The sequence below is a fragment of the Phocoena phocoena genome, chromosome 6, assembly GCF_963924675.1.
Source record: "Phocoena phocoena chromosome 6, mPhoPho1.1, whole genome shotgun sequence".
Classification (NCBI taxonomy): Eukaryota; Metazoa; Chordata; class Mammalia; order Artiodactyla; family Phocoenidae; genus Phocoena; species Phocoena phocoena.
This window is the reverse complement of record NC_089224.1, coordinates 858,025-883,447: the sequence shown is the minus strand read 5'-3', so window position 1 is coordinate 883,447 and position 25,423 is coordinate 858,025. Positions and strand designations below refer to the sequence as shown.

The window sequence follows — 25,423 nt, the reverse complement described above, 5'->3', positions numbered from 1 at the left end:
TGCGTCACTGTCTTTAAGATCCTGGGGTTCCTTGCACTGATTTTGACTGATTATCCTTGACTGCAGTTCTGAGGCCCAGGAAAGAAAGTAGAGATGCTGGGACAGGGTGGGGAGGGGATCCCATTTGCGCCTGGTTTTCCCTTTGAGATGCGCGGCTACGGGAACAAAGCCCGCAGTGACCCTGGTGGTGTCGGGATTAGAAGTGGGACAAGCAGCCCACCCTGGGGAAGGGACCACGTCTGTGTACCTCGTCCTGGGCTCTGTGACCAGGAGAGAGCCTGGGGAAACCAGGCAGTGGTCCAGAGCTTGGTGTCTGCTTCCCTCTGAGGAGCTGCCGTGGCCGGCAGGCCATGTGATCACTGGGCCCAGGCTGCAGTGCGTCCCGCGATGGGGCCACACAAGGCCCTACAGCACGTGCAGAGCACAAGGGAACGTGTAGTCCCTGCTCCTAGCTGGGAGGTTCACTTTCTCCCCAAGTGGGGTAAGGGTGGCCTGAGTTTCACTTGTGTCCAACAGAGCAGTCCATGGAAGAGAGTCCCAAAGTCATCATTTACCTCAAGTAAAAGTCAGTCCTAAGTGGACAGACTAAGACTATAAAACTTATAGGAGAAAACATAAGCACAAACACACGTCACCTTTGGTCAGCAGAGGTTTCTTAGACACGATGCATAAAAGGAAAAAGTGATGCCAAACTCCATCAGCGTTAAAAATGTTTGACTTTTGAAAGCTACTGATGAAGCGTTGAAAAGACAAGCCACAAAGTGGGACAAAATATTGGCAAATACATATCTGATAAAGGACTTGCATCTAGGAAATATAAATAACACTCATTTCTCAATAGTGGTAAAACAAACAACCCAACTAAAAGTGGGCAGAACATCTGTACACATCACCAAAGAAGGGATATGATGTAAGTAACACATGAAAAGAATCTGGACGTCCATCAACATTAGGGAGATGCTAAACTTTTGTTCACAGTGAGATGCGTGTTACATCCTTATGAGAACGGCTCCAAATGAATAGCAGTGCTAGGTGGGGCCTGGGTAACTGTGTCTCTCGTCCGCTGGTGGTGGGAATGCAAAGTTGTGCAGCCGCTTTGAAGACCGGTCGGGCAGTGTTTTCTAGAAGGAACATAAACGTACCATGTGACCCAGAAATCCCATCTCAAGATATTTATCCTTGAGAAATTACAACGTACACTCACATAGAAACATATATGTGAATGTTTATGGCAACTTTACTTGTAATTACAAAACTGGCCACAACCCAGTGGTGAGCAGATGAAGAAATGGGTGTTCGTCCCTGTGGTGAAATAAGACTTGCTTTGCTGGTGGGACTATATCTGTCCTGGAGTGAAGGTCTGCTGTGCACCCACATAACAAAGCCTTAAAGCTGCCTTCAGAGTCAGACTGACGTGCAGGTTTTTAACTTCATGCCAGAAGTAAGTATAACACGTAGAGGTATTCCAGAAAACCCAGCCACCGATAACTTAAAATTCACAAGGTGCGGCATCCAGTTGAGATCTGCCAAGTATGCTGTATGCTGCGAAGCATAAAAATATGGTCCACAACTTGGAGAAACTGCAGTCCAGAAAATACACCCAGAAATAACAGTGACGGTGGGACGAGTATACAGGGACCTGCAACAACTATTGTAAATATTATTGATATGCGCAGCTATATAAAGGTAAACAGGGACAGCAGTTGCAAGAGGGGATATATGAAGAAAACACCCACATAGTATGTCTGGGGAAGCTGGCAAGAAATGAAGAATGTGCTGGGTGAGTTAAAAGCATGTTGGACACTGCAGAAGAAAAAGTCCATGTACCTGAAGAGAGATGATAGAGACTACCCAAAATAAAGCACATAGGAAGAAAGAAACAAACAGAAGCCTGTGTCTTAGTGAACTCTGGGGCCATGTCAGATACGTTACCTATGAATAACGGTACTGGAGGTGTGAGGCTTAGAAAGTTATATGAAGAAATAATGGCTGAAATTTTCTGAACTTGATGAATACTATAAACCCACAGATACAAGTACAACAAACATCAAGAAACAAACAAAGAAGAACGAACCGAAGCATACCCTGATCAAAATGCCGGAAGTCAGCATTAAGAAGAGCCTCTTAAAAGCAGCTGGAAGAACAATAAAGTGGGGAGGAACAGAGATCAGGGCATCGGCAAGCTTTTCGCCAGAGAACTTGAGGCCAGAACACAGTGGAACATTTCTAATGTGCTTAAAGAAAAGAAAAAAAACTACCATCCTTGGCAAAGAAAGCTAAAATCAAGACTTTTTTTTTTTTTTTTTTGCGGTACGCGGGCCTCTCACTATTGTGGCCTCTCCTGTTGCGGAACACAGGCTCCGGACGCACAGGCTCAGCGGCCGTGGCTCACGAGCTCAGACGCTCCGCGGCATGTGGGATCTTCCCGGACCGGGGCACGAACCCGCGTCCCCTGCATCGGCAGGCAGACTCTCAACCGCTGCGCCACAAGGGAAGCCCTAAAATCAAGACATTTTAAACAATCCAAAGTTGAGAGATTTCAAGAAATGTTACAGGAATTTCTAGAAGGTAGTGATGCCATGGGGAAGTTTCTATCTACGCAGAGGACTATCGGGGTGACATGTGACATGGTGAGAAATAATGCATTTGGTCCCTGCCCAGGTTTCCTGACACAGAGTCTGTGTTACCCTAATTTCCTGAGTAGTAGAGGTGCTGGGAGCATATCTTGTTCTAATATCTGGTCTTTGACCCCAGTTCCTGACACAGGATTCCTAAAACCCTTGTTATTTCCTGCGTGATGAGAGTAATAGGAGCTCCTTCACAGAGCTCCCGAATCCCCTGGAACTGCTGGGTGAAAGGAGCGTCTTCTACGGAAGGGGGCGACTCTGGTGCTCCTGGATGGCCTCAGGTTGGGGGGCGGTCCCCAGAAAGACCAAGCCCCTGTTAGGAGGGAGGAGCTTTCAGGCCCGCTCCGTCCTCTCGGGAGGAGATGGAGTTAATAGTCATTCATGCCTCCGTGATGGAGTCTCCATAGAGTCCCCAATCACAGGGTCCAGAGAACTTCTGGGTTGGTGGGTGCACCCCCGTGCTGAGAGGGTGACACACTCCAGCCCCGTGGGACACAAGCTCCGGCCCGGGAACCTTCCAGAACTCCCCTTGGGTACCGCTTCATCGGGCTGTCTATTGCTATCTTTTATAATTGCCTTTATAATGAACTGGCAAACGTAGGTAATGTTTTCCCGGAGTTCTGAGCCATTCTAATAAGTCAGAACCTGAGGAGTGTTGTGGGAACCCCCGTCTGCAACCCAGTCGACCCAAGTCCCCACCTCTCGCGGCTGGTATGTGGGGTGGGCGCCGTCTTGTGGAGCTCAGCCCATAGGCTCTGGGATCTGAGGACAGAGGTAAGGACTGAACTGAGCTGCAGGACCCTCACTGCCGTCCACAGAAAATAGAGTACTGCTGGGCGGAAAACCCACACACTTGGTGTCAGAGTGTTATGCGTAGAAAACAAAGTTTCCTTTAAAAGGGTTTCTTTTCTCATTTTTAATCACTTGAAAAGCTATTAAGTTGTTTAGAGCAAACATTGTAACAGCGCGTGGGGTTTATAATACGTAGAATTAAAACGGATGAATTGCAGAAAGTGTGGAGGAATTGGGGTCTAAGTACACTCTGGTAAGTTCCTTACAGCAGATGTCAAGGCTGTGACATCATTTGAAGGTAGACATGATAGCCAGTGACGTGTACTGTAAACCCTGGGCAACCACCAAACAATAAAATAAATATAGTGAATAAACTACGTTAGTTTTCTACTGCTGATGTAGCATTACCTCAAAACTTAGTAGTTTAGGAGCACATTTTCATTGTTTCACAGCTCTGTAGGTCCGAGGTGTAACGCAGGTCTCTCCACACTAAGATCAAGGTGTCGGAGGCTCCAGGAGAGGATCCATTTCCCTGGTCGGTGGATGGTGGTCAGAATTCGGCTCCTGCGGCTGTAGGACCAGGGCCCCCTTTCCTATGTGTTGTGCTCAGTTCCTAGGGACCACCCGTGTTCCTGGGCTCACAGCCTCCTTCCTCCGTCTTTAAAGCCTTTTTTTTCCTGTGTCATTTCTGTCTGACTACAGCTGGGAAAAGTTCTTTACTTTTAAGGGTTTATGTGATTAGGTTGGGTCAATGCAGATAGTCCATGATGAGCTCCCAATTTTAAAGTCAACTGATTAGGAACTTTAATTCCACCCATACTCATAACTCCCTTTTGGATATGGCATCACATAGGTCCACGTGGATATCTTTGAGGGACCACGGTTTTGCCTGCCACATAAACCGATAGTGGAGATTAAGTGGGAATCATAAAAACTAAAAGCAACATGTTTAATAAAAACAAGACAGGAAAAGACAAATCATAGAGGGAGAAATCAAATAATAACAAGATGGAAGTTTTAAATACAACCATTTTGATAATATTAAATGCATGTGGCCTTAACACTTCAGTAAAAAGGCCGAGATTGTCAGACTTGGAAAAAGTGTGAGACTCATTACCGTGCTGTCTCTCAGAGACCCATTTTAAATATAAAATGCAAATTAGTTGAAAGTAAAATAGTGGAAATACTAATCATACGAAAGCTGGAGTGGTTATGTTTCTATGAGGCAAAGTAGACTTCAGAAATTGGGTGAAAGCAAAAGTTTTTACTTTGGTGACCCAAGTCAGATTTCTGGCTGGACCTAAAGTTCTTTTCTCTCTCTCTCTCTCTCTCTCTCTCTCTCTCTCTATATATATATATATATATATATATACATATACATATATAATATTTGTACTGTATTATATATAATAAATATACAGTAGCATATCCAAGAATGCTCAAAGTCACCACATAGTATCTGTGGCTCCAAAAGTTTAAAATTTTTTCCAAATTAATTTTATTTTATATTTGTAGCAGCAACAGAATCGTACTGAATAGTATACATTTATTGATAGTTTAGACTATCAGAATCATTTTATTTGTAGTCCTTTTCTGTTACTTATCATTCCCGTGACCCTTGTAACACAACTTTGTGTATAAATATATCATTCAAATAACGTAAACTCACTGTATTTTTTATCTCCAGGGTAACATGGAGATCATACTTTAAAAATCCCCACATTGTCTCAATGTGGACATTACAGCCTTGATACATTAAATAACTTAACCACAACGAGGTAGTGGCAGAACTCAGGCCAGTGACCTGAATCCAAATCAGATTCCCTGACATTCTCCGTCTAAGACATCACACGTCATCAAATTGATTGTTCACCGAGCATGTAATCTATAAGAAGTCCGTTTCTTTGTAACATAAAGGATAAACTCTTGGTCCTGTTGTGTCTAAGGTTTGTTAAGTATCTATGCATGTCATATTTTCAGAAATATTCTTTCATGTTGATATCTGATTTGTAGACAAGCTCTCCTCAAAGTAGAGCTACAAAAACCACTGAATGGTTAAGACCACTTTTCTTTCACCCTATACTGAGAAAAATAGCAAGGCATTAAAACTGACAAGGATGTTGGCTGGCATGTCATAAAAGCTGGGCAGAGATCATTTTAAAACTTATATTTTAAAGAGTGATGATTGTCCAAAAGAAGCTCGAGTGAAGATGTGATACAAACAACCCACAAAAATCTCTCACGAGGGCTGTGATGGTTACTTCCTGCTGGTCTCCCAGCTTCCAGCCCAGTTCCCATCTAATGCTGTGCAGAGGCTGTTTTCCTTCTATTGGGTTGGCCAAAAGTTTTGTTCGGTTTTCTCCGTAAGATGGCTCTAGTAGCACTTAGCTGTCTTTAACTTCATTTGAAACAATTTTGTTAGTTTGTATGTGACAGCTGTCATATCAGCGTGCATTTAAAAAAAGACATCAAAATTGGTGTGTTTTTGTGTAGCCATTTTAATATTGAAGACAGAAGGGAAAAAAGCAACATTTTCGGCATATTATTTCAAGAAAGGTAAAGACGAAACTGAAACGCACAAAAAGATTTGTGCAGTGTATGGAGAAGGTGCTGTGGCTGATCGAACGTGTCAAAAGTGGTTTGCAAAGTTTCGTGCTGGAGATTTCTCACTGGGCGATGCTCCACGGTCGGGTAGACCAGTTGACGTTGACAGCGATCAAATCGAGACAATTGAGAACAATCAGTGTTAGACCACGCAGGAGACAGCTGACGTACTCAAAATATCTAAATCAAGTGTTGAAAATCATTTGCACCAGCTTGGTTATGTGAATTTGCTTTGACATTTGGGTTCCACCTAAGTTAAGCGAGAAAAACCTTTTTGACTGTATTTCTGCATGCGATTCTCTACTGAAACGTAATGAAAACGTTACATGTTTAAAACCAGTTGTGACAGGCAATGAAAAATGGATACTGTACAACAATGTGGAACAGAAGAGATCATGGGGCAAGTGAAATGAACCACCACCAACCACACCAAAGGCCGGTCTTCATCCAAAGAAGGTGATGTGTGTATATGGTGGGATTGGAAGGGAGTCCTCTATCACGAGCTCCTTCCAGAAAACCAGATGAATAATTCCAACAATTACTGCTCCTAATCAGACCAACTGAAAGCAGCACTCAGCAAGAAGCGTCCAGAATTAATCAACAGAAAACACATAATCTTCCATCAGGATAATACAAGACCACATGTTTTTTGATAACCAGAAACTTTTTGATAAGGCAGAAACTGTTACAGCTTGGCTGGGAAGTTCTGATTCATCTGCCGTATTCACCAGACCTTGCACCTTCGGATTTCCATTTATTTCAGTCTTTACAAAATTCTCTTAATGGAGAAAATTTCAATTCCCTGGAAGACTGTAAAAGGCACCTGGAACAGTTCTTTGCTCAAAGAGATAAAAAGTTTGGGGAAGATGGAATTATCAAGTTGCCTGAAAAATGGCAGAAAGTAATGGAGCAAAAGGGTGAATACGCTGTTCCATAAAGTTCTTGGTGAAAATGAAAACTGTGTCTTTTATTTTTACATGAGAAACCGAAGGCACTCTTGGGCCCACCCAATAAAACAAAGTCCGATCACGTCAGAACTGCAGCCTCACTGCTGAGGACAGGGTACGCTTGCTCTGTGGTCTCTGCGCTGGTCCTCCATCACTCCTCCCAACAAGGAGCTCTCTTGTTGATCCCCAGCCACTGGCTTCTGCTCACCTCCTCTGGGGTGCCCTGTATCCCATCCACCTCAGCATCCCAGCACCCAGAGTGAGCCTCCAGGCTCTGCTTGACCCAGAGCCGTCCCTGCCGCTGTACTCCAGCTGCCTTTCCCACTTTGGCAGCAACAGGACTCATCAAAAAGCAGATAAGCAGGCCTTCCCCCAGGGGTCAGACTGTCCCTGTCCTTGCAGACTGGTGCAGTTACGGGATGCTCTTGCAGCCCCCCCCCCCCACCCCCGACCCAGTGCAGAGCTCTGGGAGGCTCGCCAGATGACCCCTCCCTTCAGAAGTAGGTGGGGAGATGGGATAAACTCGCATCACTAACTCCCAGTGTCCTTCCTCCTCTTCCAAGACCTTTTGTTCATAAAGGCAGGTAAGTTTCCTTCTCTTTTTTAATTAACTTTTATTGGAGTATAGTTGCTTTACAATGCTGTGTTAGTTTCTGCTGTACGGCAAAATGAATCAGCTATACGTATACATATATCCCCTATTTTTTGGATTTCCTTCCCATTTAGGTCACCACAGAGCACTTGAGTAGAGTTCCCTGTGCTATACAGTAGGTTCTCATTGGTTATCTATTTTATACATAGTATCAATAGTATATATGTCTTAATCCCCATCTCCCAATTCATCCCACCACCACCCCTTTTCCCCCGTGATATCCATACGTTTGTTCTCTACATCTGTGTCTCTATTTCTGCTTCACAAATAAGATCATCTATACCATTTCTCTAGATTCCACATATATGCGTTAATATACAACATTTGTTTTTCTCTTTCTGACTTCCATCACTCTGTATGACAGTCTCTAGCTCCATCCACGTGTCTTCAAATGGCACTATTTCATTCGTTTTTATGGCTGAGTAATATTCCATTGTGTATATGTACCACACCTTTATCCATTCATCTGTCAATGGACATTTAGGTTGCTTCCATGTCCCGCTATTGTAAATAGTGCTGCTGTGAACATTGGGGTGCGTGTATGTCTTCGAATTATGGTTTTCTCAGGGTATATGCCCAGTAGTGGGATTGCTGGGTCATATGGTAATTCTATTTTTAGTTTTTTAAGGAACCTTCATACTGTTCTCCATAGTGGCTATATCAATTTACATTCCCACCAACAGTGCAAGAGGGTTCCCTTTTTCTCCACACCCTCTCCAGCATTTACTGTTCGTAGAATTTTTGACGATCGCCATTCTGACTGGTGTGAGGTGCTACCTCATTGTAGTTTTGATTTGCATTTCTCTAATAATTAGTGATGTTGAGCATCTTTTGATGTGTTTGTTGGCCATCTGTATGTCTTCTTTGGAGAAATGTCTATTTAGGTCTTCGGCCCATTTTTGGATGGGGTTGTTTGATTTTTTGATATTGAGCTGTATGAGCTGTTTGTATTTTTGGAGATTAATCCCTTGTCGGTTGCATTGTTTGCAAATATTTTCTCCCATTCTGTGGTTTGTCTTTTGTTTATGGTTTCCTTTGCTGTATAAAAGCTTTTAATTAGGCCCCATTTGTTTATTTTTGTTTTTATTTTCTCTACTCTAGGAGGTGGGTCAAAAAAGATCTTGCTGAAGGCAGTTAAGTTTCTCCATTGCCTCCTAAAATGAACTGGGGACGGAAGGGTGGGGTCCAAGGCACACCAGAATCTCACACCCCGAACTCAGGTTCTTTGAATGGTTTTACAGACTTTAGTATATCTTTTTCTGCAGGTTGCGTTCTTCATGTAATCCCTGGGCATTTGACAACTTTGGGTGGTAAGAGGCAGTTTCAACCAATATCTCAAACCAGGCTGGTTTTCAAAATAAACTCTAAGAGAATGGGGTCTTGTCTGTATGTTTGCACCCTGCATTCTCAGAGCCAGGGTCAAGACCTGGAAAGTCAATAGGAATTGAGCAGTTCGTGTTTGCTCTCTGTCTGTTTGTTTGGGAGAATTCTGTTTGGCTCTGCAAACAATTTTACAAAGAAAAATACAAACAGTGAGAAAACCACTGAATTTCTGTCTCTCTGCTTTTATGAAAGTGTCACAATACCACTTTACCTTTGGCCCCCATTGCGAGACAGTGATGCACAGGTAGAAAGCACTAAATATGCTCTGAATTTATTAGTAAAATAAACCCTGAAAAGGTGGTGAAATTATGAATTGTTTAAGTCCTGTTTCATTTTTAATCCTAAGTATCCTTAAAATGCTAGACAGGATTTGAACAGGAAACCTTCAATATCTATATCTGCACTTATTCTTGCATCTCGAATTTCAACAGACTAAAATTATCAAGATAGTGCACGTAACTGTTAGAACATACACGTCACTACCCCCGAGAGGGGTTCCGCTTGTAAACGGCTCAACGGCTCCTCAGCCCCTGCCGTTGAAGGTTCAGTCTTTCTGATGCTCGGCCTTCAGAAAGCCATCATATCTCCAAACACACCCTCTCTCCCATACCAGTGACGCGAGTATGGTATTTTTCACTTGCAATGCGTGAAAAGTAGCAAATAAAACAAAAACCGGGGGTGACAAAACCCGCGTTCAAGGTAGCTTAAACCTGACAGATAAGAAGAGTTGAAAGTCAATTTCCCAGTTACGCTTCACACGCTGACGTTGCATCTGCTGCTTTTTAGGACACCGGGCCTTCACGAGGTCAGCAGCTGACCCGGGTAACCCACACTTCGATGGTGTGTGGCTCTGATGCCCATCTGCTGCCAGCGCACCCTGCTTCCTAACTCTAGTGGCTGTGTGCTTAGAAGGTTGCCTGTGGGAAGCAGAAGACAGAGCAGTGTGTAAAGTACCTGCTGGTTCTTCTTGCTTCGGATCTTACTTGTGAACTATCACGGTCACCATGGTTGTACCGAGATACAGAGCGTTATTGAAGTTATTATTTATTATGTGTTAATTATACTTTTGTTCAAAGGGCATTTTCATTTCTTTGAATAAAAAATGAATTTTATTTCTTTACGAGTAGGGTATTATTATTCAGTTATAGCTATATCCACCTAGCAAGGCACGTGTCTAGCATATTTATTCAGAAAAAGCCTGAACAGCAAAAAGAATAGTAAATAATATATAATTACAGGAGTAAGTGCCACTGAACGAAAGACTGATTAGTAGTACTAGACGCCTTGTATTCTGGTTAGTTAACTCTCACAGCTATCCTGAGAGGTGTGTATTACTACCCCACTTCACTCTGAAACCAGTTACTCAAGGTGGATGTAAGCCCGACTTCTGACTGTTGAGTAGGTGCCCTAAGGAACCTGACCGCACATTCGTATGTGTGACGTACAGTGAGGCCAAACAAATCGAAACGTCAGGTTTTGGAGCAGAGAAAAGTGTATTGCAGGGCCAAGCAAGTCGATGGGTGGCTCAGGCCCAAAAAACCCCAAACTCCCAGAAGGGTTTCACAAAGCATTTTTAAAGGCGGGTGGGGGAGGGGCGTGGCTGGTTGTTGTGAACTTCAAGGTGTCAGCATCCTTGATCTTGCATCTGTCCACGCAGGTCAGGTCACGATGTTCCTGTAAACCTCCAACGAGACAAATGTTATTCTCTGTCGGGCAACTTTTTATCTCTATGTGAATGGAAAAATGTTACCCCCTTAAAGGTCAGAGCCTTGAGAACTGGGCTATCCTGTGTATGTTAGGCTGTAGGCAACATTCTTAACTGTAGCAAAAGCAATAGAGTACAAAGGTTAATGAAAAAGAAACAGATCTAACATGGAGTCAGATTTGTTCTTACAAACCCGCTGTGACACTTCTTTACTTTGCTTGCTGCTGATGGCAACTTTCATGTTTAGCTAATATCTTTCCATCTTTGCCTTTAGGATTTGATACCAGTATTTTGCCAATTTGCAAGGATTCACTCGGCTGGATGTTTACCAGACTTGATACAAACTACGACCTGCTCCTGGACCAGTCGGAGCTTGGGAGCATTTACCTGGATAAGAACGAGCGGTGCGCGGAGGCCTTCTTCAGCTCCTGTGACACGTACAAGGACAGCTCCATCTCCAACAACGAGTGGTGCTACTGCTTCCAGAGGCAGCAAGGTACCAAGCCAAAGGCCATCTTGTCCATGCAGTAAAGCCATGCACTACAGACAAGCTCATTTGTACCCTGTCCTCAATTTACAAAATAGAGACAGAGTTACACGTGCAGAAAACAAAACTTTTGGCTCCCAGGGAGAAAGGGTTCGGGGGGGGAATTGGGAGACTGAGGTTGACATACACACACCACTATGTATAAAATAGGTAACTGATAGGGACCTGCTGTACAGCACAGGGAGCTCTACTCAATACTCTGCAATGGCCTACATGGGAAAAGAATCCACAAAAGAGAGGACATATGTACATGTGTATAACTGATTCACCTTGCTGTACACCTGAAACTGACACAACGTTGTAAATCAACTACACTCCAAGGAAAATTTTTTTTTTAATTTTTTTCAATTAAAAAGAAAACCGGTATGTGACACCCCATTCATTGTGAGGAATAGTTTTCCAATTAGAGTGTTTAATAAAAGAGCAAATAAGCAGCACATTGAACAGTATAACTCAGGGATGCAGAACACGCTAAATGACATGAAAAATAGTAATTAATACTTTTTATTAATGCACTTCATTATAGTTTCCATTATGAACCACCAAGAAACAGAGATATGAGAACAGAGATATTAAAAGTAATCATTTAAATGAATTTGCTATCTGCCTTGCCCATGGGTTTTTTATCACCGCACTGTGTAGTTTTAATGTTCTATTTTGTGATCTTATTAAATGAGCCAAATGAACCACAGCATTCACCATAAAGTTATTTTTACACTTTTGATTTTCAAATGACTTAGCCTTTCAAACTTTTTAGATAACTTAGCTTTATGAAAATGCGCTAGCAAAGAAAGAGTCTCGATTCCCCAGGAGAGGCGAGGCAGCCTGAAGGGTTGGATGAGGCTTGTCCTTTATGGGTCCTGCTCCAGTAGGAAACGGTAACGTAAGGGAAAATTGAAGCCATGCTTATGTAATCAGCGAAACGATAACTAAAATTGTGTCCAAGGGAAATAGACCCAAAACATTCAAATTATGATGAAGTTTGGGGAAACTAAGAAAAAATGACATGTGTGACTTCGATGCTAATTTTGAAAAACAAATTGGGAGTTAGTCTAACATGATACATCTGCTATCGTCACTGCCTTTTAAAGCCCTTGACAGCTATCAGAAAGAACGAGCTACTCTAATCTGTGTTAATGATTCCCAGGCTTTCATATGGAAGCCAGCACATTATATCAGTCATTTTGCTATCACAATTACTTTTTCATATATTAGTAATAGTTCGGTGATTAGGGATGACATGCTTATGCATAAATTGATAAGCAGTGAGTCAACAGCAGGGTTTGTAGCATAGATTAAACCACTAATGTGTTTATAAACCACTTTAAACAGTTTAAAAAGTAGATTGGATTTGTTAAAATATTCTAAATCATACACACACACACATGCGCACAGAGACACACAAACTCACAAACACAGACTCACATACTGACACAAACACACATTGCATATGTGCTTTTTAGGTGACTGAATACCCCTATAAAGTTTTTCCCTGGTTTAAATGACTAGTGTACCCTTAAATCATCTACAGCAGGGGTCACCAGGCCTCAGGCTGCGGACCAGTACTGGTCGGTGGCCTGTTAGGAACTGAGCCATACAGCAGGAGGTGAGCAGTGGGCGAGCAAGCAAAGCTTCATCTGTATTTACAGCCGCTCCCCACTGCTCACATTACCACCTGAACCATCCCCCCCACCCCCGTAGCTCCCATTACCGCCTGAACCATTCCCCCCCACCCCGTCCTCCACCATCTGTGGAAAAATTGTCTTCCATGGAACTGGTCCCTGGTGCCATAAAGATTCGGGACTGCTGATTTACAGTATAAAAACGTAAGTCCAGGTAAACTACCATAAAGAGACATGGTCTTTTATTATGATGACACATGTTATTTTAAGTTTTTTTGATTATCATGATAGCATGTCCAAGTGTCCTTTTATACATGAACATTTTCAAATATTCTGAATAACTCTGAATGTTTCTACTGCAGAACTAAATATTTTTACCTTAAAACATTCCTAGATTTTGCAGTAATATTCGTAGAACTGATTAAAGGTCCCCAAAAGATTCTGCTTTATATACTTTTCATTTATTATTCTTGATACTTACTTCCAAAGTATCAAGATCTTCGTAGTCACATGAAGACATCCTCTGAGATCATTTACTACACGGTAGAGATAATTTAGTACCTGATAAATGATTATACAACTTCGCAAATGCTTAGGAGAGTTTAGCTAATTCCATTCATTAATATGCTAGAAAATATTACAAAAGCTCTATCAGGGTAACTGACTATGGAGTTAGCTCATTAAGTAATTTCATGGAAAAGAATAAACATTAAAAACATTTTTTCAAATGTTTCACCTTATAAAGAATGTGCTTTTCCTGTTTATTCAATAAAAACAACAAATTTCTAAGTTCATTATAATTAGAGTAATATATGTATGTGTGTGTGTGTGTGTACATATAGAGAGAGAGAGAGAGGAGGAGAGAATAATGTATAATGGGGTGTTATTAATCCAGGTTGACTTAAAACTGCAATCAGGACTATAGTTGTATGGTTGTTGGAAAATATCTGAAAAATAAAGTAATAGTGTTGTTTTAAAAAAAAATACCTTTCAAAAATAAATTAAGCTTAATTTCAAAAGTTTAATAAATGAGGTTGAGAATATAAAATTTCAGGCAAGTGAAATACTTGTAGTTTTCCAAGGGAAAAAAATTGTAACCTAAAAAAAGCTTGTAATTAGTTAAAATGCATATCTGTTTCTATGACTGATTTTCTGAAATCATGACAATTAAGCAACACAAAATGGATATGATGGTGGTTTGTGTGATTTCATTCTAATTACTTATAAAAGAATAAGTAGGAAAAACATTAATTTGGGATTTTTGTTACCTTAGGTGTTAATAACTTACTTTCATAAAATATATTTTAAGCCCCTACTCAAAAAAGTACCTCAATTTATTAGTTTGCTGTTTCAGTTAAAGTCCTGTTGTGTAAGATCCAGGAAAGAGAAAGTAAATTAACATTTATTCAGGGCCATGCCGTCTTTCGGGCACATAAAATCATTTATCCCTCATATAGTCCTGTGAGAATGTAACGATCTCGCCCACAGCTGAGGATGACACTTAGTGATCTTAAAGTCCTTCATGTTATAGAATGAGCGCAGGGGACGGGGATCTGAACTTCTTTCTCCAGCAGCTGAACCTCTTATTTTTTTTTTAATTTTATTGAAGTCTAGTTGATTCACAATGTTGTGTTGATTTCCACTGTACAGCAAAGTGACTCAGTTATAGATATATGTAGATATAGATGTGTATTCTTTTTCATTTTCTTTTCCATTATGGTTTATCCCGGGATATTGAACGTAGTTCCCTGTGCTCTACGGTAGGACCTTGTTGTTTATCCATCCTGTATATATTGATAGTGGTTTGCATCTCCGGCAGCCTTACCTTTACGTTCGGACTGCGCGAAGTCCTCATACATAAAATGCTGAGAGACGCCCCTAGGCAGCTTGCTGGCAAATCCTGTTCAGGGCAGGACCCCGGCCAGTGATACACCCGATGGGACGACAGTGAGAACAGTCGCATCTTTCGAGGTCGTTTATGCCTTCCAGCCACAGGAGGAAATGTCAGAACGGGCGTCATCTGCATTAGTTTTACAAAGGATGTTTTTCTTTAATTTAATGAAAGATATTAAGTACAGGCAATGTTGTCCTTTGGCGTTATGAATATTTGAAATTTGCACAAAGTAAACCTGATAAAGTTATTTAAGTATATCCATTCTGTGAGAGGCTCCATGAAGGAAAGGGATTGGGCAGAGGCCTCCCGAGAAAGAGGCTGAGCTGGTCCGGGTGCCCTCCCTGCAGGGAGGTGGCACCGCCTGCAGGTGTGTGTGTCACCCACTGGGTCACGCACATACCTCTGCAATGTCTACCTTTTTAGCAGTTTTGACATCACCTTGTGTCTCTATATTTGACAGCTAATAGAAATATACTCCCTAGAAATAACTAGTTGTGAGTATAGAAAGAACACCTTTGTATATTACTGTTGTAAACATAGAGATATTTCCTTATTTATTTTTCCCAGTGACATTTTATTCAGTTCAAAATTGTGTGGGAAAATAAAAATGCATTGTTATCATTGCATTGACAGTTATCCATTCATAATATAGATAATGTGTGAATGGTTCCGATATAAGGCTTTGAGGTTTTAAATTCAGAATGCAAAACAATGAACAATGTTAATTTTTTTAAAAACAGCATTTTGAAATTAACTAGTAAAAGATTTTAATTCTTTTTTTTTCTCTTATTTTTTAAAACTACTGTTGGGAATAACTACTTGCAAATTTAATGATTACATTAAAGCCTGTATTTTATAACTCATGATTTTCATATAATTTTAAGCGTATAAAATCAGAATTTTCCATAAAGTCAAATCACCATTAGATTGGGGGAAATAAATCTTGTGTATAAACTTGTGCCTAATCGTGTCCAAACCTTCATGCACTTTGCCACCTCACTGCCCTTTCATCTACATCAGTTGTTTGCAAGAGAGGTTAATGAGAGGCGAAATCTCAGTCGCGCCCTCCGAGTGTACCTGAGTCAAAGGCCAGACAGAGCACAGGATAGATATTCTCCATCCAGTACTGTATATAGTGGAACAGCCCAATCTGTCATGACTTCTCTCGAAATCTGGCAGGTTCCCCATCACACAGTTTGTGGCTGCCCCAGGTTTATTCAGGGAGAGTCAGACTCAGACGTGCCTGATTTCGGGCAATCCCACAGGAAGATAAGAGAAATATCGCTTCTACTTACAATAACTGTCCCATAGCAGTGAGAAGAGTTGCTTTCAATGTAGTACTGAAACTTCAGCTAGAATCTTTCCTCTTGGTTTTAAATGTCATATTTGGAGGGCAGTAAATTTTAGGTCTACTCTATAAGCCCATATTATGCAACTTCATTCCTATTCTGTTAATAATATAAGACTCACAAATTATTAGAAAAAACGAAGGGGTCAGTTGAGCCAGTATCAGTGTGAAGTAGAACGATAAGGTAATCAGGTTTTTCAAGCAAATTACTTTTTCTTCACATTTTTGATTCCTCCAGGAAAAGCATTGTTGGCCTGACATATTAAACTGTAAAATACATACCTAGTTGTTTGTCTCATGGTCTCTTTCCACTCTGCGGCTTACATGCAAATTTAATAATTGCATATTGTGAGCTTGGTGTGGTAAAAAATTCTTAAATTATTTGAATTATATCTTGCCTTTTCACTAAAAAAGTTGTAGTGGAGCAAGTACTAGTGTATTGTTTTGCTGTTTCAGTAGTTTGTGGTACAGTTTTTATATAGCAAGTATTAACAGCAAGTTTTTACAATAGGAGTCTAAAGTACATTGAACTGTTTTCAGATAAGAATATGTATATATATTAGAAAATATATAATTAAATATAATAAGCCAAACTATATTATGTCTATTTAGAATTTTGTACTTCTCTGAAACTAATCTCCTTCTAAGTGGTTTTAAAGAGTTTGAAAAATAGGCATATACTTATTTCCAAATTGGTTTAATGTTCTAAGTTTATTATTTTTAAAGATGGCTTCTCAGAAATATTGTATATTACATCCTGTTTCCATATTGGGTATACACTGCAAACATCTGGGTTAAACTGAAAAGACTGAAGCCTGTCAGTGTTATTCAGTATCAAAATTTATAACAGTGTCTCTGAATAACTTGGAAGCATTCACGTTTTCCTAGATTGTGTTTCAATGTGAAGCTGTTTCTCTTGATCGTAGAAACTGTTTTAAATGAGGGAAAACAAAATCAGTTCGTTTGGGAAGCAACCTGTCAGTTGTATTTACATCAAAGAGTTGATTGACCTTTTAAAAGTCAATGAAAAGAACCATTTTCCATCCTATAAGTATTTTATACCATTCTCCTTTCTTTCATCCAATTCTGTCATTCTGAGGAAATTAAGATAATCAAACAATAAGTAGAAAAGCCTCTCTATAGAGAAGTAGACATAAATGTAGATGTAGATGATGTAGTTGTAGGTGCAGATGTAGATGATGTAGATGTAGACGTAGATGGTGTAGACGTAGCTGATGTAGCTGTAGGTACAGATGTAGATGATGTAGATGTAGGTGCGGATGTCGATGTAGATGATATAGGTGTAGATGTAGGTGCAGATGATGTAGATGTAGGTGTAGATGTAGGTGCAGTTGTAGATGATGTAGATGTAGGTGCAGATGTAGATGTAGATGATGTAGATATAGGTGTGGATGTAGATATAGATGATGTAGATGTAGGTGCAGATGTAGATGATGTAGATGTAGGTGTAGATGTAGATGATGTAGATGTAGGTGTAAATGTAGATGATGTAGATGTAGGTGCAGATGTAGATGATGTAGATGTAGGTGCAGATGTAGATGTAGATGGTGTAGATATAGGTGTGGATGTAGATGTAGATGACATATATGTAGATGTACATGATGGTGCACATGTACTATAGGTATAGAGGTAGGTGTAGGCATAGAGGTAGGTGTAGATGGATGTGTGTGTATATACATGTATATGTATCTACTTGTATGTGTCTCCATAAGTAAAACAGTTGATATGTAACGTGTCTTCTAAAGCCTTGTAAATCTAGCTAAGGTTTGGTAACATAAAAATCACCCCCTCTTTGTTTACCTATAACCGTTGAGGTGACATTAATGCCGTTGCAGACCCACCTTGCCAGACAGAGCTCGGCAGTATTCAGAAGCGGCTCGGGGTGAAGAAGCTCCTCGGTGAGTTGTGGATCACTCCCTGACACCTTTACTGCTTACATAAATAACCCTCAGGAAACAGCAACACAAAATCGATATTCATCCAACAAACAGGGACCTCACTAAATTTCGGCAACAAAATTTATGACGTTTTTGAAAGTCATTAGCCTTACTTTTATTATCTTACCTATTGAAAGATATGTTGTCTGTTTTATTACCCTAATATCATGCTCATTTTGAAAGTTATTAAGTAAAAAAGAAATTTAAACAATGCTAAGGGTAAAGCAGCAGAAACTAAGGTTCTAATTCTGTGGTTGACGGTTCACAAATTGATGGTATGTATGTATGTAGAGAGAGGGGAAGAGAGAGGGAGGGAGAGAGAGATGGTTAAAAGCATGGGCTGAGTTCCTCAGGAAAATTGGAACAGATTTTTTAGTTTCTCATCAGCACTTTTTATAAACTTCCTTTTACTAAGTCAATGTATGTATTAGATGATAAATAGATACATAGATAATTCCAAATTTCACCCAAAGCCTTGAAATATTAGAATGCTTGGCTATTAACTGATTGTTAAACTATCACATATGATTATTTTCTTTATTTTTGTCAACATACAATTTTTCAATACACTCTTTTTGGGATACTTTTAGATTCAGAAATTTTATAAGTACAGTAGAGTTTCCATGTATCTTTCACCCAGCTTCATCTAAAGTTACCATCTTACCACGTATAGACTATCATATATTTATCAAATCTAAGAAATTACCATTGCTATAATCCTATTAATTAAGCCTCACACTTTATGTGGATTTCACAAGTTCGTCCACACATGTCCTTTTTTCTATTTTAGCATACAGTGTAGAACACCACATATGCAACATTGTTGCTGTTGTTTTTCATGTATGTTAATGCTTTTGTGTATTTAGTGGCACATAATTTTATGGTTTTAGATCTGATTAATCTGTGTTATGATATGCTGTCTTTGTAATTACAATATTGTATGTTTATATGAGAAAATTTTTCATATTACTTGAAAATTCACAGTTCAAAATAAATAGACTAAATTTTTTAATACAGCATTTTAGATGTGAAGCCACATCATTAGGTAAAAGCTACAATGTATCACAATTCTTTTGACTCTGTTACAAGATGCACCTTTCCAGCTCACAGGTGGAAACGTTACCTTGGTACCTGGGTTTGTTTCTTTCTACAAATCGAAGTTCATTCATGTGCACTGGGAAAAGCCATTGACATTCAACGGGAAAATATCTTCGACTTGGTCAAGGTCTATTAGTGACAAAAAGCTATTAACGTCCAGGCTTTGATTATTTGATGTTACGTAAAATGAAAACATGTTTAGAGCCCAATTGAGAGGAGTCACCTTTATTCATCTTACGTAATGAAAATGAAAGTCATTACTAGAGAGCACTGACCCTTCAATATTCCTTCTGAAATGGGCAGGAAAGCGTCCTTCTCTGACAGTCTGTCTGTCCACTGTTATGCGGTAGCAGGTGCGATGCATCCAGGCTGCAAGCTGTGTTGGTGTCTGCATTTCTAGGCTAATTCCTAATAATGCTCTTCTGTTTCCAAAGTGTACTGGCGGAGACAGCAAATTAAATGGCCACGCTAACTGTCCGTCTTAACATTTTTATGTCAAGTATGTCAAATTATGGTATTTTTTAAGAGGTAGAGATAATAATATTGAAAATCTTCCTTATCTTTCCTGCTATAAATCCACAGAAGGTGCTCTCGAGTTTCCCATATTGGTGATATCCGGTCCACCTCACTCGAAGACCAGAAGTTCAGATCCTTCAAATGAATTATAATTTTCAAACTAAATTGATTATTTATATATCAGAATTTTGAAACTTTTTTAAGGGGTTAAATAATGATCGCATATTGTTGCAGGACTAAATGGAACAGTTTCATGTTTTATGTGTTCGTTAGTCATTGTTTTTCCTTTTTTCTTTCACCAAGTAACTATAGTGTATCTGGTCACTGAACAGACGGTTGGTCAGGAAAGACAGGAAAATTGTCTAATCTCCTGAAGCTTACACTGTAGCGTGGGAGTGTTTATTGAAGAATGTGAATTCACGTCTCAGTTATTATTGCACACTTATCACTAGCAGTGTGCCAGGTACATGTTAGATATTATATTATGAAACTAAGTGTCTGGCTTCCCGCTAGACTGAGTGTGAGTTGTTCGTATAGCAATCAAAATCAAGAGAACCGGAAGTTCCCAATACAGAGGATGCCACAGAGTAGTGGTCAACGCATGCACTGAGAGACACACACGATGGAAGAGATATATCAGAAACCCTCCAGCCTAACAGAAGGGGGTCACATTTCAGTCAAGTTTTACATTGCAAGAGGGAGGGAAGGAGAGGGATTCCAGGTGAGGAGAAGATGCATAGAGAGATGAAGCAGGACTGCATTTGTAGAAAACAGCTTGATGCGGAAAGAGCTGAGGATACATGAATGAAAATTTGGGGAAATGAAAGTCAAAAATCGGCAGTGATGAGACGGTGAAGGGTCCCATATGCCCTGCCGGGTGGTCTGGGTGACTTATCATGCGTGGCGTTCATCGGCTCTCATTCTGTATATTGTACATCTGGAAACAGCCCCCTTTGCAGAGTGATTAAAAAGACAAGACAGTAACTTTGCTCAACAGAAGAAATGCAAGTTCACTATGACAGCGCCTGCTTTGTTCTACCTGCACCGTAGCTCGTAGCCTGGAGCCGGAGCTCGTATGTGTGTGTCTTGAGTGAGTCAGTGCACGGTTGGTGACCCTTGTTCCTACCACATGTGCGTGTCTCACAGGACAGTACGTCCCCCAGTGTGACGCAGATGGTTACTACAAGCCGACGCAGTGCCACGGCGGCGCTGGGCAGTGCTGGTGTGTGGACCGATACGGAAGGGAGGTCGTGGGGTCCAGGAGGCGCGGTGCAGTGGACTGTGGTAAGGAGGAGGGCCGCGCGTGCCACGATTTCTCCCCCGCAGGATAAGTGCTGGAGAGTCGCATTCTCTGCCCAGCTCTATGCAAACCCTACGGAGTGTACTGGGCGGGGCGGGGGGACAGGAAGGCTCACTCCTAGCATGTTAGAAAAAGTTGTATAACTAACAAGTAGAACTGCATAACTTAGGTATTTTAAGGAAGAATAATGAAAGGTGGGCCGCTTTTACTCCTTCAAGTACGGGGAGGATGTCGCATGCCTTCCGTGTTCCTCTCGGGTAAGGCAGACTGTGTCATCCATCCTGGGCCCAGTCACCGGGCCCTGGTGGTTGCCGTGTCACCACACAGCACCCTCCCATCTATGTGCCTTTGGAGAAGGTCACTCAGGGAGAACATGGGAGCACCAATGAAAGAAAAAATAACCTTTTTAAAGTAAAGGTCCATAAATTGCAGCTGTGTGAACATGTTTCCTTATGTTTGGGTGAGAAAATATAGTTTTAATTGTTTGAAGGGTAATTATAATTAATATTCTAGTTCTTTTTCTGAGCATGCATTTTACATATAAACCTAAAAAAATAATATTACAGTTAAGTTGAGCATAACACACACACATTGTAAAGTTTTAAGTGTGATGTCTTTTGTCTTTCATGAAATATTTTTTCAGAATGCAGGTTTCAAGTGAGTATTTCTGTTTGTACTGTGGAGAGTTTTCACTACAAAAGCCACTTAGCTGTACACACACACACACACACACACACACACACACACACACACACACACATACAGACGGAATTAATGGATTATGTTTCAACTAATACAAATGACCAAAATGTAAACAAAGTACTTGGTCCGTCTTTTATTTCAGAAAATGTTTAGCTTTCTCCTTTATGCAATTTTTAAACTGATACACTGTGATTGTTTAGAAACAGATAAATGGTAAACGGTATATAAAAGCAATCGCGTTTAATGCTTAAATGCCTTTTCTGCATTTATTTATTCCACAACACTTTTAATAGCTTGGTTTTGGCTTTCGGCCAGTGTTTTCAGATTCCGTACGATGGAGTGCAGCACTCAATAGCTACATTACATACTTGTTACATGTGGAGAACACAGCTTTGTAACACAGAGTTTGAACGAGTTACACTGTCAGTTATTTCAGTTATCCGTGATGGATACAGAATTTCAGGTGTTTATTTTATAAATAATAATTATATGGAGATGAATTCAATAGGTGACAGGGAAATGGTTTTGGGAACGTGACTTGTGAGTTTTCTCGGCATGTTGAAATTATTAAGAAAATACAAGAAGTAGAAGAGTACAAATACCATTTTCTTCACAAAAGATACGAACTTCAGTGTGTTGTATTGTGAAATCGATCAGTTCATAAGCACTGGATGACATTAATAGGATTTGCTATAATTAGCTACCAAAGAATTATTAGACCGAAATATTAGAAAGGGTAGAAAATAAACACACTGGTACTAGGGGGAAATGATGTAATGTTTACACGAAATGATGTAATGTTACATTTACATTTACAAATGTAAATGATTACATTCTGAGATATGTGTGCATTATTGCCTCCATAGTCATTATAAATTACTGAACCTTTTTTTTGAAATACCTACTGGCTGTGTTAGTTTTCTGTTGCTATTGCAACAGAATCCCTCAAAGTTAGTGGCTTAACCCACACAGATGTGTGATCTTACGCTTCTGATCATCAGATGTCCAGCATGGGCTTCTCCGGGCTAAGGTCAGGGTGTCTTCAGGGCTGGTTCTTCTGAGGCTCCCTCCCGAGGACAGTGTTTCCTGGCCCTGTCCTCTCCCAAGACCGCTCACGTTCCTTGGCCCAGCTTCTGACTGTTCTTCTGTAATCACACTGCCCTCTGACTTCATCTGGAACCAGTTCTTTGATTTTAAGGATGCAGGTGATCACCTGGGCCCACCCCAGTTACCCACAGTAACCTGTCAGCTCCAGGCCCGTGATTTAATCACATCTCCTGAGCCCCTTTACCATGTAAGGTCACACAGTCACAGGTTTCAGCCATGAGCAAGTGAACATCTTTGAGGGGCAACTATTTTGCCTACACACTAAGAGAGGAAGTTCTTCGTAAAATTCAAAGTTTGACATGGACTTTATAAAACCTGGGCCGAGCTCAATATTACTGAACTGGAAATCGTACATATCAGACCTCAGCAACAATTCCGCTTTTTAGCACTGTATATTTTAACAAATGACAAAGAATGAATCTTACCTTATTTTTGTTAAGAAAGCTAAAGAGCAAGTTAAAATTTTATTTTATTTATCTTTAAAAAGTTTTTTGTTCTTGGAGTAGAGGTGATTAATAATGTTGTGTTAGTTTCAGGTATACAGCAGAATGACTCAGTTTATGAATTTCCTCAATTTTCATCAGAATTTTCTGACCCTCAGAAATTATCCTGCCACTCAGTCACATAACACTGATGTTTACTTTTTCCCTAAGCTATTGATTTTGAGATCTCTGGAGATTTTGCAAGTGGAGATTTCCGCGAATGGGCTGCTGATGACGATGAAGATGACATTATGAACGATGAAGATGAGATTGAAGATGATGATGAGGATGAAGGGGATGATGATGATGGTGGTGACCAGGATGGATACATCTGATGGATGAGAGCCGAGAGCAACCAATTCTGTGTTTCTTCTATTTACCAAGTGATCCCCTACTGAGGAGTACCTTCCTGCCCCAAAACAAAATGATTCTAAAACTCACTTATATTTTGTATAATTATTTCAAATATTGCAACTAAAGTCATAGAACTTTATGTTTAGAGAAGTATCATTTACTTTGAGTTTTTATATGAAAAAGAGAACACGTATGGAGTCTAGCCAGACAAGAGAAAATTATGAAGAGCTACTGATCTCTGTGAGTCTGCCACAAACAAAACAACCAGTGCTTGAGGTCGTATGTGGTATTTTTCTGGGAGAAATTCTAAGTTGAATCTACGATAACATACTAGTGACCTGGACCCTAAGGATTTTATAAAAATATGCATGACCTTAATCGCAGTTTCCAAGTAGACTCTTCCCAGAGCTGCAGGGATATAGAGGTGAGTGAGGGAATAGCACAAAGTGAGAAGAACGAAGTCACCATCCTGGAGACCTCCACCATGTTTGTGTGTTTTTACTTACGAAGTTTTAGTGATGTTTTTAGTTCTGAAGTTATTCTGGATGTGCCCAGATATCTTACAAAATGGCCGGTAGGGGAAAACCGTGGATTTTGAAAGTTAAAAACATAGTTGTCCTTTCTAATTTTTATTTTAATTTACACAGCAGTCTCATGTTGATTTGTTTGATAATCTTAACCAGCATGATTTCTTTATCTTTCTAGGTTTCTTTATCTTTCTGACCAGCAACTTAGGGTGCAGAACTTAAAGTAGAAAGACAAAGGGAAAGATTCTTTTAAACCGTATTTTTACCAAACGTTTGTCATTTGCCCCAATATCAAACTTAAAAATCTTCATTCTTATTTTATTTCCTATGTTAGATAAATATTTGCATTTAATCTAAGAATTATGCCATTTTTGTTACTAGTGTCGAAACTTAGAGAACATACTGTGTGGTGCCTTGCAAAATAGAAATAGAAAGGTTTCAGCATGCATCCCCACATAGGACATTAGGCATAGATAGGCACACCTAATCACAAATTAATACCAGTCCCGGTACTGCTGCTGGAATGAAGAAAATAGAATACTTTCTTTCTTTTTTCTACTGTTACATAGTTACCGTGTGGACTTGTTTATGATTATCGTGTAGAGTAGCATTTAAGATTTAACTGCAACAAAACTTACTTTAATTGTTGTATTTAAGTTAGCATGTTAATTAATCATGTAGCCCTTCTGGTACACCATCGCTTTTAAGGATATCAGACCTATGGTTTTGTGCCCATCATAAAAGTGGAAAAACCTGTTGGGTGTTACACACTGGCGTCACCACTTAAACAGTGGGTCAGCTGGTTTCCCAGCATACAATCCACTGAAATAAAGTTGTTGGATTCTTTCCATTTGATTTATATACACTGAGAAAAAAATCTTTAATGTTAACTTTATGTAATATTTAAGGTAAAATGCATTTTCTTTTTTACTGTTTATGTATAGTTTACAAAATAAAGAACCTTGCAACCAAATTAAACTGTTCCTTAATGATTTTCTGGGGTATAGATGGTAGCGTGCAGGATTCTTAATCTGTTTCTTGATTTTTAAGAAGCATACATCACAAACTAGCTAGAGAAGTTCTTTTTTAATTTTGAGTTTCAAAGTCAGAGCTCTTGACATCTTGCATATTGTTTTATTAGATACGTTTAAAAATATTTTTTGTCAGATTGTTTTGTTTTCATTTGTCACAGCATTGCAGAGTAGATCATTTCCTTTGTTGACGGTGGTATTTTTAAGCCCATTTTTGTGGTATTATA

The 25,423-nt window shown here is 40.0% G+C and overlaps 1 protein-coding gene across 5 annotated transcripts in view; it reads left to right on the top strand.

Moving 5' to 3' along the window:
- Positions 1-23,619, top strand: part of SPOCK3 (SPARC (osteonectin), cwcv and kazal like domains proteoglycan 3) — a 376,452-nt gene extending 352,833 nt beyond the window's left edge. For all 5 annotated transcript variants that reach the window (XM_065878631.1, XM_065878630.1, XM_065878629.1 and 2 more), the window contains 4 exons: positions 10,985-11,206; positions 17,978-18,040; positions 20,840-20,977; positions 23,456-23,619. In XM_065878631.1, the coding sequence (XP_065734703.1) occupies positions 10,985-11,206; positions 17,978-18,040; positions 20,840-20,977; positions 23,456-23,619 (587 nt within the window). The remainder of the gene's footprint in view (positions 1-10,984; positions 11,207-17,977; positions 18,041-20,839; positions 20,978-23,455) is intronic.
- The last annotated feature ends 1,804 nt before the right edge of the window (positions 23,620-25,423 follow it).